A 17,776-nucleotide genomic window follows, 5' to 3' on the forward strand; every position below is an offset into this window, starting at 1 on the left:
AAAATTCAAGAATTTCGCTCAGCTGATCGATAATTGCTTAGCACTGGCAATGCCTCGCCTACTAAAGATTTCCGATGAAGACAAAAGGAAAGACTTGAAAAACAATTTTTTTCTTTGAAATGAAAATATTTCATTATCTCTCGGGCAGTGCTTAAATAACTATCTCATTAAACTGATTCAGAAATACTAACGTAAATAAATAAAGCCAAAGTAAAGTGTAAAAATCAAACAAAAGCAGTGTGTGGCCAAATTATTATCGGTGACGACAACACTCGTGAAGTAAAAATAAGAACCAACATCAACTACGATGAATTTAGTGGAGATAAATCCATACGGAAATGGCTTGTTATATGTTGGATTTAATCAAGATCAAGGTAAATATATACATATATATAAATATAATATATTTTCAAAGAAATAATTGGGAGTTTCAGGATGTTTCGCTTGCGCAACGGACACTGGCTTTCGTGTTTACAACTGCGATCCATTGAAGGAAAAAGAACGTCAATATTTTCCAGAAGGCGGATTATGCCACGTTGAAATGCTTTTTCGATGCAATTATTTGGCGCTTGTTGGCGGAGGCATCAGACCTTTGTATCCACCAAACAAAGTAATCGTTTGGGATGATTTGAAAAAAGCACCAGCAATATCTATAGATTTTAATCAGCCCGTCAAAGCAGTGCGCTTGCGACGCGATCGCATTGTTGTAGTATTAGAAGGTGTGATAAAAGTATTTACCTTCACACAACAACCACAACAGCTGCATGTCTTTGAGACAAGTGCGAATCCGCATGGATTGTGCGTGTTGTGTCCACATAGCAATAAAAGTCTGTTAGCCTTTCCGGGGCGACGAACCGGCCACGTCCAGATAGTCGATTTGGCAAATACAGAGCGCGCTCCGCTAGAAGTTGTCGCGCACGAAGCGTCCATTAGTTGCATTGCCTTAAACTTGCAAGGCACTCGCTTGGCCACCGCCAGCGAAAAAGGAACTTTAATACGCATTTTCGATACAGAGAATGGCAAAAAACTTTGCGAACTGCGGCGTGGTAGTAATCAGGTAAGTGTGCTTTTTTCAGCAGCCATTTTATATAGATGTTAACATTTGCTTTTTTACCTGTAGGCAAATATTTACTGCATCAACTTTAATCATCAATCTACTATGCTGGTAGTGTCCTCGGATCATGGCACCATTCATGTCTTTAATTTAGATGACAATAAACCAAAAGAAGCCGCATTTCCTATGATACCAAAATATTTCTCTAGCCAGTGGAGTTTTGTTAAATTCTCCATACCGCAAGGTCCAGCCTGTATCTGCGCATTCGGCGCTGATCCCAACTCTGTTATAGGTGCGTGGTTTTACGACACCAATTATAAGTGTTTAAAATAATTGAAATTATGTTTTTTCATCTTAATAATTACAGCTATTTGCGCCGATGGTCATTATTATAAATTTTTATTCAACAATAAGGGCGAGTGCAGTCGCGATGTTTGTACACAATTTCTAGAGCTGACCGATGATGAAGAATAAATGTGTTAAAAACTGAAAATAGCTGCTAAATTGTTTTATTGAACAGTTTCCAACGTCTATTTCATGCTTACAGAAAAGTGTTGAAAAATATATACATATAATATATAATTTGTAGAAAAGTTTATATAATATTTGCAAATCTGCAACTATTGATGGTATCTTTGACTGGTTGAAATTTACATATTACATACGGTATTGGCAAGGCATTTTGTTAAGTGAAATGTAATAAAAAAGAGTTATATTTATAAATATATAAGAAAGTGTAGAAGGCTCGACCAAACGTTATATTGAGGTAAAGATATTTTTATTTTGCTTAAAGATAAATATACATACATATATTCATACACACCTGCGTACATGCGCACGTATCACTTGAAATGCAATAATTGGTTTTTCAATGTACTCATTTTTGTTCTTCCTTATATTTTGTAAATAATATTTTAATTATAATGCTGTAATACTGTAAAGCATACATACATATGTAGCATAAGCAATTCCATATGTTGTAGCGAAATAAATATCTCACGATATAGTAAGTGAACTGTATATGTTATTCAATATCGGGTGGTTGTTGGTTAGGGTTGTTGTTTTTGTAGCGACAGAAAACGTCCATGAAGTATTTTGGATGAATACTGCCGAGCCCTTGGCTGAGTAAAAATCCGTGTCCGTTCCAGTTACATACCCGACTGGTGGGAACGGGTTTCCGGAGGCTTTCAAAGATGGAATGGTTGCACAAATCGATTGAATATTTGCTACTGCTTACAACTTTTCTGCGAGAAAAATGTTCGAATTTCTTTTTTAATATAAAAAGTATATTTTGCCATTTGTTTATATGTATGTTTGCAAAAAGTATGCCGACGATACATACATACATATACACATATATTTGCTATTTAAATTTAAGAATGTGAGTATCTATTTACTTTTCGAAAAATATATAAGATTACAGGGAAGTGATAAGTGCTACTTATGTACATACTAATGTATATATGTATGTATGCATACGAGTTTATTTACTATACCATACATACATAAGAACAAGTAAATATAAACAAAAATGGCAAACTTAACAAATGTTTACAAAACCGAGCCAATAACTATGAAATAAAATCGCATTCGACTAATCTGCAGCCCCAATATACATACACTTCCATTTGTAGGTATGTAAACATACTTGGTTCTAACCAACCAGGAGCTGATTATAGGCATCCACTTTACCGCATTGCAACGCCATTAAGCGCTAGCGTAAATTTATCAACCAATTTCATTAATTGAATTATTATTCTCACTTGTGAAGAGCGCAGCCTGCTCGTGAGCGCACTTCCAGCACATATGGTACACACATACACACACACACACGTGTAAAGTTACGTTTGTGTATGTTGAAATGTACACTAATGGAATAGCCTAAAATTAGGCGCTAATGCAGCAGGGGAATGCGATTAAAACACCATTCAATATTAGGTGAAATTACGGCAACGAGCGCTTGTGCCATATATTAGAGAAGACGATGCAAACGTTGCTTTATGGCCGCTGATGCGTTCCATGTGTGAGAGTTTAAAGTAATTGGTGCAAATGATGCGATTATAAGGACGTTCAACTGGCGCTTTGAAGCGACGTCGATGATGTGTTGTTGTTTTAAGTTAGGCTTAAATTAAGCTAACGGTTTAATAAAATTGAAGATAAAATATCGATTTAATATGATTTTTATAACCATTGTTAACTTCTCAGATAAAGCTGTATTTTCTACTTTTGAATAGACGAATATATTTTCTACGAATTTATTTTCTAACGAAGTAGATCGTTTTTGAGAAAAAACAAGAAAAAAGGTTAACTTTTTCATTTCATTTTGTATGGTAGCTATATGTTTTAGTGATCCGATCTGAATAATTTATTCGGAGGACATAGCGTTGCCTTAGACAGCAATCTGTGCCAAATTTCGTGTAGGTACTTTGTCAAATAAAGAAGTTCTCTATACAAGGATACGAGTTAAATTGATCAGTTTATATGGCAACTATATCCTATAGTTGTTTAATCTGAACAATTTGTTCGGAGAATGTAGTTTGTAGTCTTGGTTAACAATCTACGCCAAAGCTCGTGGAACTTGAGTTTGTTTGAACAACTTTTATGGTCGCTATGTCCTATAGTGGTCCGATATCGACGGTTCCCACAAACGCGTAGGTTCTTGGAGAGAAAAGGACATGTGAAAACTTTCAGAACGACATAACAAAAACTGAGGGCCTAGTTCCCGTGTATACAGTAAGGCGGACATGGCTAAATCGACTCAGCACATCACGCTCTACATTTATATATATTCTTTATAGGATCTCCTGCGTTTCCTTCTGGGTGTTCCAAACTTAGTGGCAAACTTAACATACCCTGATCAGGGTATTAAAAATGATCACGAGTCCGATGTTATAAGAACTTCTTCGGTCGATGGCGCTGCTATCGCAAAAGAAATTTACTATTGTCTAGCATATTCTCGTAGGTGGATGTGGAGGAGGGCCTGTACGCGGATTTTAAAAAATGTAAAAGACCGCATATCGGTTTTTGATTAGCCAATTCCTGGTCCCCCGAAAACGGAGCATAACGTTACACAAATTAATGTTCTTGCATTTAAAACCGCTGACTGAAGGTGCGCGAGATAGCTAAGACAGAAAGTACTTCAAAAATCCTCGAGAGTCTTAATATGTTTAAAATATTTGACAAAAGAACGTTGTCGAGGCGATAGAGGGCGCGTTTGCTTACTCTAGACAACAAACGAAATCGTGCAGTAACCGCAATGTTTGACACTGTTAAAGTGCAAAATGAATGAGTTTCTCCGTAGTTTTGGTATCGTAGACGAAACAATCCACCGATCCACTGGTATACACTAGAGTTCAAGGAACTGCTGATCCACTATATTACTCAGATTTGGTTTCGTGTGACTTCTTTTTGCTTCCAAACTTACCCGATAGACATTTAAGTCGATTGAGGACGTTATCACAGAAAACGATTTTTTTAACTGACTAGCTGAAAAATGACTATGTTGAGGAGTAAGTCGTAATTTTTTCGAAATTTTTGTTTCTTTTATAGGCTAAGTACTTATCAATCAGCCCATGTTGAAAAAAATGTCTATTGTACACTACAGGAGATTTAAAACTTTTGCTCTGATCTTTATCAATTCATATGCTTTCTTGTTTCTATGGTGCATATGGATATAGTTTTCTGCTCTGCCAGGTATCCATCCTATTAGAAATGTCGAGATCAACAACTGTATTAGTATGAATTAATAATAAAAATGAATTGAAAAAGTTTGCGATTTAATATTTGTAGCTAACAATTTATATATAGTCTGTTTAAATTAGACAGAAACGGTAGCTCTTATGAAGAAGGTATACATTTTTATACCCTGAGTGAACTAAGTTTGTGTCGAGCCGAGTCGATTTAGCTATGTTCGTCGCTCTGTATATACGCGAACCAGTCTCTCAGGTTTCGAGATATCAATCTGAAATTTTGTACACGTCCTTCTTTTATCCGAAAGCTGCTGATTTGTTGGTACCGCCGATATCGGACCACTATAGCTTATAGCTGCCATATAAACTGAAACTTACTTTATTACCAAGGTATCTTCACGACATTTGGGATAGATTATAGTCCAAAGCAAGGGTGCAAATTTTTTTGGAGAATGGTTCAGTTCGGCTTACTATATATAATATTTTATTTATGAAATAATAAAACAAACCGTTAATAAGGTCTCATAATTAAGGGTGGATTCATTTGAAGCTCTATAAGGCTTGGTTCACTATTTACACCTAAGAGCTTACGCACTTTGAGCAAATCACGCTACCTTTCGATAGCCTTGTCCTTGTTTATAATATTATCTTTATTGAAGACAATAATAAGATTAGACATAAGCATAGACATGTTAAGGTGCGACCCTTTACAACCAATTAAAATGATAGCACATCGATTTTCATCAAACCCATTTTCGTAAAAATATTACTTTTTATTTTCTATGTGCATATTATTTATGATAATGTATGTATGTACATTCATTATAATGTTTATAGAAATTTATTTTACAAGTTCTACTGAAATCTAAGTACTATTTCGAACAGTCATTGATATTGTGATATATTATGAGCAACGCTCTAAATTCCCTCCGCTGACTAATAAAAAATGTACAAACAATTAGTTAGAAAGGAGAAAATCTGCAGAACCAATCACTGTCTAATCCCATAGTTTGCAGCATTTCAGCCCAGCACGTGAATATAAAAACTATTAAATTTACAAAATTAAAAGTAAATGATTCAAGAAACAAACAGAGAGCAATCGCCAGCAGATGCAGCGGCTCGCGCCTGCATAAGCGCACGAGAGTTGACTCATTGCGCGTGTCGTTCGGAAAGAGGCAATTATCGCAGAGAGCCATTAAGAACTCAAAAAGATAAAACAAGCGCCGAAATATAGCAACAAGTAAACAAAATACAAATATAAGTAAATAAAGAAACAAGCATATCGTGCCATAAAAAACACGACAAGAAAACAACAATTGAAATGATCTGTTCTACATGAGTGTGAGAGCATTTGTTGGGGCTTGACGCTTTTCGACAACTAATTGGAAACTCGATCACCGGCATTTGTGGCAGTTTTCCGTGCGCTTTCGCAGTGAGCGGACTTATTGGTGAAGTGCTTGATATATTTTTTACTAAATTAAATAGTAAAAAAGCGTGACTTTCACAAAAACTTAAAAAAAAAAAATTAAATAAATTGTATTTAAATAAATACAAACAATTTTCACTTGAAAATTAATTGAACTTGAAGTCATAAATAAATACTTACATAATTTTAGTGATCGACGCAAGCTCTAAAATCGTCGTGCTGTCAAAAGGTAAATAACATAAATTTTAACAAACTGAAAATATTTTAAAGATAAGATGTACGATTCCCGTTGACGAAGTTTCAACAAAGTTGTAGATAAAAGCCAGTATTTTTCAAGTGTCGATGTACCGCTGGAATACAAATTGCCTGACAAGTTTTGCTCGAGCGATTTTTGTAAAAAAACAAAAAAAAAAAAGAAAACAACAAAAGCTAAAGCAAATAATTAGCGCAATTCAGACCGGTGTTTAAGCTGAGCGCACGTCATTAATTGCCTTATACTCTTTAAACAATCGTATTTATTGCTTGTTTGTGTGTTAAACCTTTTTAGGCTTCCAAAGTCAGTCACTAATTATCACACATGACTCACAATGTTTTTATTTGTTGTAGCATCTAAACGAGATACGAAAGATATATTGCATAAATCATATTTTATTTGTGCTTATTATTCTGAGAATTGAGAATTTCGAAAATAAATTAAATCTGCAAATAGTTTATAGCTGTTAATAAACTTTAGAAAGAGCTATGTTTGAAAGTTTAGTAGAGATTTCTATCAATTCCTATCGCAAACAGTAAGACGAGATTAAAAGAAATCTGTAGCATCTGGTGGTTTTCTTCTTTAATTATTTGTTTTCTTCTTCTTTTTCTGGTGCGTGACTTTTGGAAAGCAGCGGCTAGGGACCAAGTCTGGAGATTACGGTGGTTGGGATAGCTGTTCATAGTCTGTACGTTGTTTTGCTGGAGAACTTTCTTTCTTTACCAAATGAGGTCGTATTTTCTATAATGCGGTGTCGAATCGACCCTGCGATCGTTTTGCCCTTCTCCAAGTAATCGATGTACCTATATCACACTTTGTGAATCCCAGAAAACGGCAATTTGCTTTTTCGACTACCAAAATTTTTCCAAAAAGGTGTTTCATCGGCTTGATAGTTATCAGAATCTTGGTTCGACGATCTTCAAAATTTTTGGATAATATTTTTTCTCAGGATTTCAAAATTAAGTTATGGTTGAACCAAAACTTGCAAGACGGAGAAACTACTGGGCAGGGTTTAATTTTTATGTATTTGAATAAATAATTAACTCTACCGTTAGATTTAATAACTCCCATATAGGATTGCCATATGTTATTTGTTCCGAGTGCCAATCCTTATATATGCCCACCTATATCTCCAATTCAAGATAAAGCAGTTATACTTGTAGATAAATAATCTTCTGCGTCACTGCATACGCTCTCGATTTATGTGGTGGCACACACCTTTCATTCATATGGAGATATAGAGATATGATTATACCAATGATATTATCTAATTACTCACCATATTGAAAATGATAAGCTTAACCTTTTTAACTAAAACATTACATATATTCACAATAATCAAAATACAAGAAAAAACTTTAACTTCGGTTGCACCAAAGTTATAATACCCTTCATAAATACAAAATATTCGTTACAAGAACTTGATTCCGATCGTTCAGTTTATATGGCACCTATATGCTCTAGTAATCCGATATCCGCGGCTCCGACATATGAGCAGTGTCTTGGTGAGCAAAGAACGTGTGTTCCAAAATCTCAAAAACTGTCGGATTAGTTCGTACATATACAGACGGTGTAAAAAAAATTTGCAACTTATGATTATAATACCAGTCAATCAAATGGTATAACATTTCTTATCTACTCGTACCTGCCTTATGTACTGCCCGTGGCATATGGATTAGACGATTAGTCGTTCTCCGATATTCACTCGAATATGTGATGCCTTGCGAATTTTGTGGTAATTTTATGACCACAATCATTTCCGCAGTTGTTAAGTGCTTATAAAATTTTTGAATTTGTTTGCTTTGCTTTCGTTTCCTCGCAGTTTCTTTTATGGTTATTGCCTCATGCTTATCGAAATAAGCCAGTGGATTTGAAAAAATTCTTTTTGAAAATAAACATGTGAGTATACAAATGTATGGCAATTTACTGCTAAGTTCTAAAATATGAAAATAGAAAAATAATAAAAGAAGTTTCACTGAACAAAACAACATAACAACTAAGTCCTTCAATTTGAGATCGTTTCTAAATAACATTATCGATGCGAAAATCTTTTTTTCTGAAAATTTTTTCGCAATTAGAAATTTCAAAGATTCATTAGTCTTACTATAATATTTACTCTTACTTATTTTTTATTACTTTTACTATAATATTTGTTATTTTTATTTCACTATCCTGATGTGGAGAACGCATTTTCAGGACTTGAGTGGTTTTCGTTTACCAATTAATTCTAAGCACTTATTTGGTATTCACAACATTTTTTTATAAATTTGTATTTTATACTCATAAATAAAATAGCTAAACTATGAAAACATAAAATTTCCTGTTGGATCATTCTAACCGACTTCATTGCCATCAGGTTAACTGAGTGCTCTTCTACTGCTTGCTGTAATAATTTTTATGTAGTAAAATGATAATGTTATTGTTTCTACAATTGTATTTAATATATATATATATATATATATATATAGATATACACCTATATGTATATCTGACAAGCTTTGATACCTTTTTGGGAGTTGAATTCATTCAGTTGACTAGTTTTCTATGCATTTCAATCACCATTTTAGGCGCTTATGTTGCATGTTCAGGCTTATTTTATTGAGATATATTAAGTTGATTTAACTTTGGTAAGCTTTTATAAGCACTGGAAAATGCTGAAAAATTTAAAATTCAATAACACTGAGTAGGTAATAACAGGCAACAACAGTATAAGGGGCTAGATATTAGTGATTTTGAAATTTAATAATTAATGACTTACTGAAGTTTTTCCGAAATTCGGATAAATAAAAACTATTAGTGAAATATCAATAATAATCTAAGCTGAAAAAAAGATATTGAAAATATTTACCTGTTTGTTGAAGCGGTTTTATGCACTTGGAAGTCAGAAAAAACGCGTTTTTTCGTGAATTTGTTATGAAGAGGCAATTTGTTTAATAAACAAATAAAAATAACAGAATTTAATGTACTTTAATAATCGGTGATTAATTTTGTAAATTATTACTACAATAGATGAATAAAGGTATATCAAGGGACTAATCAAAATTTTGATATTTGATAAAATGGTGGCTTCCCTAAAAATTTCGTTTTTTTTTAATTAACACTTAAAAAATCGAAATCGATTATGAACAATCTTATTACTTCAATCTGACGATGATACTTGTATTTAGAAAGGTCGTGTGAAACTTTCAAGTCAATCCATATAACCGTTTGGGAAAAAATTTCCGCACTGACTTTAAAAGCAGCGTTTCGAGAAAACAGCGTTTAAAGTTTTGGAAGTCAATCACTCTAAGTTCAAAATGCATACAAATACGCTTATATCACCGAAAATATTTACCGAATTGATTTCAAGTTTGCGGAGAATATTTTCAAATATATGTACAATATACAGACGGGCAAAAATATTTTAGGTTTTTGAAATACTCAGGTGTATGTAACCCCTTAAGGGTTACACTGCTCTACAGCATCGAGTAATTAAGAAATTTCAAGACTCCTCGAAAAAAATGTTTATGAATATATATATTTTGGCATGCAGTCATTGTAGGAAGCTAAAAATATTAACCTCCTTTTTTACTCGGGAACAAAATAAATATTTTATACTAAAAGCTCGAGAAAGACGCAGGCTTTTTATCATTACATATTTGCAAAAAAAAAACCGACAATAAAAAATTATATATATATATATATTATATTTATACTAAAAATAATTGTAACTTATGAAATTGATACATAAAAAATCATAATATGAAAAATGTCTTACTTTAGAAAATATCGATACTATCATCATATATAGGACTATCAAAATACAATAACTGCATTCGATTCGGGAAACTTTGAACTTGGTGAATCGCACAAAGAAATAGAAGATGGAGTAGCATTACTTTAGACCATTTAAATTACTTTTCGACTTTCTCTTTTGTATGGTATCCAGCTGTATAGCTTTTTTGAGTTCGCATGGACTTTTTTGGGCAAGAGAGAAGTTAAACATATCGAGCAGAAAATTGGCGATCGAAAGCGGTCAATATCTTTGTTAACAAAAGAAAGATAAAAGAACATTCCACACGAAAAAACAATTCTTAAATTCAACCAATGTTGTGTATTTCTATATAAGTTTCTAACTTTTTAACAAAAAAAAATTAAAGTTATGCTATTCCTAAAAAAAATATAAATATAAATTTCGCAAAACTAAATGCATATGTGCCATATTACGAATCCTAGTGAAATAATTCGTTTAATCTTCAAGGTTAGCTGCCAGTTTTTGGACATTCCCCTAGGGTAAGTGACTCGAAACATTTTCTTCAATATTTGGAATGCGAAAACTTAATTAAAAATGAGAGAAATTGTTTACTCATATATGTATCTTTCCCATGCAACTTAGTTAAGTAAGTAAATACCATAAATTTAAATATCAAAAATTTATATATGGGTCATTTCATTGAAAATTTACATTCAAACATTTTTTTCGTGCTTTTTTTGTGTGTTTTTTGAGGCAAAATGTTGAACATGTATTTTTCAACTCAATATGAAAAATTTTGGAGTTATGAATTTTTAAAATTTCAACTTTTGAAAAAGTACCTTTACACATTTGCGTATACGAAGAAAATTATTTTGATATAAAAAATAAGTTGCGTACTTTTTTAATTTTTTTTAATGGAAAATGTTCTTTCAAAGAACACAAAAAAATGTTTTGTACGAAAAAAAAGGGTAAATGTAGACTTTCGATGGGATTACCCATATATAATGCATGTTGTTGTCTACATCTGGTCAGGTTTCGACGCAACTATATGAAAGCCCATAAAAATATTTTTTTTTTTCAAAAAAATAAACAAACAAACAAATGAACACAAGAAATTTGAAATCTATTTTGAGAACCAGGTTTTCCAGCCTGTGCCCAGTGAATCAGCGAATTTTGTTTATGCGAGATGCACAAGCCAACAGCTCATTAAATTGTCAGCAACACACATGCTGACCACATACCCACAAGTGTATTCATTTAAACGTATGTATATAAATTTGACTTCTATAGGTGTTTTGGGACTTCGGAAAAAGTCAGGTTATTAATAAAGGCGCAGGAGAAAAAATAACCAATATTTTTTCTAGCTTCAGAAAAAGAAATAAATTGAAGTATACAATTGAAAACATCTGGTGTACGCGTAAACTGCTCATTCCCTAGAATACAAAAGAAATAATGTGGAAAAGCTTTTGACACGCGTTGACAGTCACGTCAAGAAATTATGGGTAACTGCATGCACCATGACGCAAATTTTTTTATTATGCTCAGATATTGGTTCAATTATAGTTTAAAAAACTAAAAAAACGCGTTTTAAAGGAATTTTTAAACCTCCTCCTATAAAGCTCTTCCCTACCATCTTATTTGTGAAAATTAATGCTTATGGCATATTTATTTCGTCAGTTATCGTACTTTTAGTATATTTTAACATAACTGCTATATAGGGAGTGGCCGTGGTTATTATCTGATTTTGCCCAGTTTAACAGCGTATGAAATCCTTCCTCTCAGCAAATTTGGTTGAGTTAGCTTTAGCGGTTTGGAAGATATATACATTAAACCACTTAGGGCTGGGGTTACGCCCACCTGTAAAGTAATGGGAAATTGTTATCAAATTATTGCATTGTCATGGGTCCTTGACACGTCTGCAAAGTTTCAAGTTGATTAGACTTCTGGAAACCGATAAAAATTGAGCTCTAAGATTCCATTACATAGGTACATACAACCCAAGCTAATAAAAGCGTATTACAAGTAAAAAGAGAAAACTACTTTTGAAACTCAAACAAATTATTTTCCTATATGAATTCTCAAAAAGTAGTTGGAAGAATATATTTTTTCATAAATTCCCAAGTATGACGGGAATGGAGCCAAATACTTATTGAATAGGTCCAGAAATAGTACAATATATTATATACAGACTTACGGCCACTATAACGGGGCACTGGCCTTTGGAAAGCATTCGCTAAAAATGGGCCTGCTTTATAACAATATTTGTCGCAGCTAAAAGGGAATACGAAAACTCACTTCGACTTTTTCTGAGAATGCTCAGCTCTATTACAAACCCGACACAAAATACTTGGAACACATCAAATGGTTTGAGCGCAACGAAGAAACGTAATAGCAAGATTATAATGTCCTACGATAGTGCAACAAAATGGTGCATCCAGCGCTAATTGAGCCCATAAGAGCAGCACTTCTACCTATCTACCTACTTGGATTATTTTATACAGGTGTTTTTTCCCGTTTATCTTATCAATTTTACCGAAAAAGTTTCAAACGGGTGGCAACCCTTCTCAAACATACTTTAAACTGCAAGTCTTCTTAATTTGACTTTTTATACCCTGAACAGGGTAAATCAAGTTTGTCACGACGTTTGTACATAATACATAAATGATCAGCATATGATGAGCTGAGTTGATTTAGCCATGTCCGTTTGTCCGTCTGTCTGTCTGTATATACGCTAACAAGTCTTTCAGTTTTTGAGATATCGATCTGAAATTTCGCGCACATTAAACGATCTGAATCAAGAGCTTGTAGGGTAGGTAGCATTTGAGGAGATATATTTATCAAATTAAGTATGGCCTATTATTTAAGGCAATGGCTTAATTTCCGAAAAAATTGTTTACATAGGACCACAGTAGTATGCAGCAAATAAACTGAACGACCAGAATCAAGTCTTTTGTAGAAAGTTATTTTATTTTACGAGACATCTTCACGAAATTTGGTAGATTATTGACTAAGGTAATGGTGTCATCGCGTAGTTGTTCAGATCGGACAATTTAACGTTTTTTCTTGTTCGTTAGACTTTTTGAAACTGCTAGATCTGCGTTAGAAAGATTCTTTTTTTCTTTTTCTATCTTCTTTATCTTGAAAGTACATTCCAGCGATTTGAACATTACCAAGCGGACTGTCGATGAATAAAAATTAAATAGTATAATGTTCTTTATAGAATTAATATGAAATACTGAAAAAGTAGTTAGTAATTTACTTGCCATATCTGAGGGCAACGTGAAGGTAGATTTATTTATGCTATTCACTATTCTGCTTTAGGCGATCTTAACAATAGTAGCTCTTTTACTGCCGTCACAACTCGCTAAGTGAGAATAAGGCTTTTATGCATATTCTTCTAAACATTTTTTTTGCATTAATAATTATAACTTGTTAGATGAAAATATATCTGATATCATTGCATTTTAGCATAGAGTGATAATCTAATTTTCGATCATATCCTCAAAACAAAATAATTGTTATCGATAATGCCTGATTACCAGATATAGTTCGAGAGTTGTTTGTACGCTTATATTTGTTTCTAGAACCATTTAAGAATCATACAAAGTAAATAAATTCTCCGACGAGATCCTAAAACACCAAGAGATATATGCACACATACAACATTCACATTGTATCTGAAATCTGCTACATAAAATATTGCTTTCCTTTTAGCTAGAAAATGGCACCTGATATGCGAAAAGCCTCGCGGCATAGTTTGGCACTATTAAGCAGAAAACGAAAAACAGAAACAAAAAAAAAAACAAGTACAAACAATAAAAAAATATGCGAAATGCCGGTCTATATGTAAATACTACAATATATACTCGGCATAAGCGTATATACATACCCATGTAAATATATTTTTGAGCTTTAGGCGGTGGCAGCTGATGATTTCATCGAGGCGTGTGCGCGGGTTACTCATATCATGAGGAAAATCGATAAATGTCAAAATTTCACTTTCATGAAATGTCACACATATGTACACACATACAACCGCTTCAGTTGGATCACAGTGGCAGCTGCCAGTTGTGGTCGTCGGCGCGTTCATTTAAAGCGTCTTTAAAAAGTGCCGGCCAGACACTGAGCCATTTATTTGTTTAAAGTCAATTAAATCAAATAATAATGAGCATACATACATACATACACATTTAGTATGTGTTTTAGCGCAAATAAATTCCGACATTTTTCCGATAATTAACTTTAGTATTTAAAGCGTAATGTGCGCGTTTTCATTTTCGCCGATTATTTATTTTTATTATTTTTAATGTTTTTCAGCTTTACTTCACGCGTTTCGCTTTAGCCTTGACAGTCACCTGCTATTAGAGCGCGTAGAAAAAACTCGAAAAACGTTCAACAAAGCAGCCAACAGCTGTTGATTTTGCCGACGAGTTTTTGCAGTGAAAAGAAAAAAACAACAATGGAAACGGTTATAAACAAAGCTTTTGCTGATGCAGGTCAGAAGCCTGGTGTGGAAATTTGGCGCATTGAGGTGAGTAAATGCATGAATACAGTTGAAACATAAACAATCTAAAATAGATAACATAAATGAAAAAAAAGAAAGAACTGAAATTTTTCTGCATGTTTAAAATAAATAAGAGGAGGAAAAGGTAAAACGTATTTAAAACCTGAACATGGTGTATTAAGTTTGCCTCGAAGTTTGTAAGGAATCGCCGGAGACTCAATAAATTATGTAAATATATCATCAGCTAGACGAGCTGAGTCGATTTATCTATGTCCGTCTCTCTGTTATAGTGATAGATCCTCAGGCAATCGTTTTCTAAAAATCTTTCTTAAAGTTCAAATAAATTAATAATAATTCCAGCAGTATGCGATCTTAGCCCTCTATTGTATTAATTTGTTTGGCTAATCAATTGAATGAAATTTAAAATTTAAACAGGTGGCAATACAATCAGAAATATTTTAAACAATATGTTTTATTAATCCTGTATTACAATTTGGTTTTCATATAAATTTTAATACTTTTAAATTGCAAACAGGTGGCAACCCTTTCCTAAGGCATTTTAAAATGTAATCTTAATTAAATTACCTGAATTTGTAGTATGTTTTTACTTTCTAAATTGGAAGCTTTTAAAATTTTTTTTTTCGCAATATTTTCAAGTGAAAGCTTACGACTTCTTTTAATCTAACTGGGGGAAGCAGTAATTTTTAAACACGACGTCGTATTAGAAGCACTTTAACTAAAAATTAAACCACATTTTACCGTAAACCTTTTATTTTTATACGCTGTACAGGGTATATTAAGTTTGCCACGATGTTTGTAACACCCAAAAAGAAACGTCAGAGACCATATAAAGTATATATGTATATGCATAAATGATCAGCTTGACGAGGTGAGTTTATTTAGCCATGTAGTACGTCTGTCCCCCCTTCCATCTGAATATATGCGAACTAGTCTCTAAGGTTTTGAGATTTTGATCGAATTTATTGCAAGCGTCCTTTTCTCATGAAGAAGCGGTTCATTTCTCGGAATGGCCGATAGCGGACCACTATAACTGTGGCTGCCTTTCAAACTGAACGATCAGAATCAAGTGTTTGTATAGGCTACTTTTTCATTTGACGATTACTCTTCACGAAATTTATAATCGATGATTGCCTAAGACAATGGTTAATCTCAAAAACTATATATACAAACTGAACGATCAAAATCAACTTCTTCTAAGGAATATTTTGTATTTGGGTATTATAGCTTTGGTGCAACCGTAGTTAACGCTTTTTTCTTGTTTTTTATAAATTCCCTATAAAATAAACCTTTTGGGTCTAAGTAAACGTTGTAAAAAAAAGAATATCCTTTGGCGGTCTCAAATGAGAAAGGAACATTTTATAAATGAAAGTAATAACTAGAATATAAAAAATTTTCTCCAACAAATGAATCATATTTTATATGGAGTGTATAGAGTGTAGACGGATTAACTTCAATATTCTCAACGGCTTTTCAATCATTCTTTGGATTTTTCATTTGCGCCATTTCCACCATATCCCACACATTAATAAAATGCTAAAATTTTTTGTCAAGTGATGCGTCTGCCGCTAAATACCGCGTTGGAGCACAACTAAGTCCCAACTAATTCCGATTTGACTACTTATACATACATATACTATAGAGCCATGTGTGTGTGTGTAGTACTCTTTGGTCTGAGCGCCACTATAAAATTGTCTAGTACTCCTATTGCAGCTGAAATGCTCAACATTCAAGTGTTAGCATGTGTGTGTGTGCATGCTCATGCAGCTTATGGCGACTGAATAGGCGGTCTCAGGACAGAAATTCACAAGCTCATTCGCTGGCATTAAGCAGTGGTCATCAATGTCATGTCGTAACACCCAAACAACCGTTGTGACCGAACAAATGGCTGGTTAACCGTGTTTGCGTGTGTGAGTGTTTGTGAGGGTGTGTAGTGAAATGGTAGTGGGTATGCAGAAAAGCATTTCAATGCATTTCCAGGGTGCACTCATTAATATTCCCGTCTGTGTGTGTGGGTGTGTGTGCAAAAGATAAAAAAATTACAAAAATGCTCGTTTACGCTTGGCACTTACTTCCCTCTGTGTATGTGTACGTGCCGCAAATAAATAGTCCAACAAACATAGCTTTTACTAAAGGAATTCGCTTTATATTACAAAAATGCCATTTTAAATAAAAAGCGCCGATCTGCTTACGTACGGAAAGGGCGACTAGATCGGCTGCGAGGATAATACACAAATGACTGGCATCTTTTTGAACCAGCGAAGCTTTGTTTACTCAACCATTTTATAATGACATTGAAAACTGCATTCACATGTGGACATGTGACTACTCATTTATGTGGTATACATATATATTTATACAGACATTTATATGTACATATGTTGTCATAAATTCTCGGTGTCTATAAATGACCGATGAGTATATAATAGCAACTTACTTTGCCCAAATCTCGCTAACTGTATTGACTGAAACAATAAATTCGCTATTTATTTTTCCCCCTGTGCTGTCATTGTCCTGCATTTACAATACTATAAATCAGCTGAGAAAATATTATATACTTGTATAGTTATGTACATACATAGGTACTTACATATGAAAACATATGATGCCTTGAATATTAGAAAATTTGAGATAGAATACTGGACTTATGCTTGGAGTATAGTTTCTACATTTTTTATGTATAACTTGGTTACTTCATTTAATTTCCGACAAATTCCGACTTCAATGTACGAGCTCTCCGGTATACTCCAAAGTCAGTTAGTTAAAAAGATACATTTCTATTCACCTTGTCAACATTAACACCATTAATCTCAAGCTCTTCCTATGTACAAAAAAGAGTAAAAGCAGGGTTTAAAATTCATGTTTTGCCAGTTAAGAAGCATATATGTATATGGGTAACATATAAGCGATTTGGATTTAAAGATTTCATTCAACGTGTATTTTACTCATATACCTTAGAACCCACCGACCAAACCCGATAATATTGTTCTTAATTTTATTTGGCGGGTAATGCTGTTAAGATAATACACATTGTCTCAAAATATACTCAGCTGATCGCAGTGACGTTTCCCTCTTCAACTTCATATGTCTCTCATCTAT

The 17,776-nt window shown here is 33.4% G+C and overlaps 2 protein-coding genes across 5 annotated transcripts in view; both read left to right on the top strand.

Moving 5' to 3' along the window:
- The first annotated feature begins 45 nt into the window (after window positions 1-45).
- On the top strand, window positions 46-2,069 carry LOC106617748 (WD repeat domain phosphoinositide-interacting protein 3). 2 transcript variants are annotated; one of them, XM_014235135.3, is made up of 4 exons: window positions 46-374; window positions 429-1,057; window positions 1,121-1,346; window positions 1,422-2,069. In XM_014235135.3, exons 1-4 carry the CDS (start codon window positions 308-310, stop codon window positions 1,526-1,528), a joined length of 1,029 nt encoding a protein of 342 aa, XP_014090610.1. In that variant the 5' UTR covers window positions 46-307; the 3' UTR covers window positions 1,529-2,069. The 2 variants fall into 2 exon arrangements, with proteins under 2 accessions (XP_014090610.1, XP_014090611.1); XM_014235136.3 differs by having other exon boundaries at window positions 47-374; window positions 435-1,057.
- Window positions 2,070-6,149: 4,080 nt separating this feature from the next.
- LOC106617775 (gelsolin) overlaps window positions 6,150-17,776 on the top strand; it is a 35,524-nt gene continuing 23,897 nt past the window's right edge. For 2 of the 3 annotated variants that reach the window (XM_036368072.2, XM_036368073.2), the window contains exons 1-2: window positions 6,150-6,398; window positions 14,473-14,686. In XM_036368072.2, coding sequence (XP_036223965.2) covers window positions 14,615-14,686 — 72 coding nt within the window. In that variant the 5' untranslated portion in view covers window positions 6,150-6,398; window positions 14,473-14,614. The remainder of the gene's footprint in view (window positions 6,399-14,472; window positions 14,687-17,776) is intronic. The other variant, XM_014235174.3, reaches the window with a different exon arrangement.

Source organism: Bactrocera oleae, chromosome 2 (genome assembly GCF_042242935.1).
Source record: "Bactrocera oleae isolate idBacOlea1 chromosome 2, idBacOlea1, whole genome shotgun sequence".
NCBI lineage: Eukaryota > Metazoa > Arthropoda > Insecta > Diptera > Tephritidae > Bactrocera > Bactrocera oleae.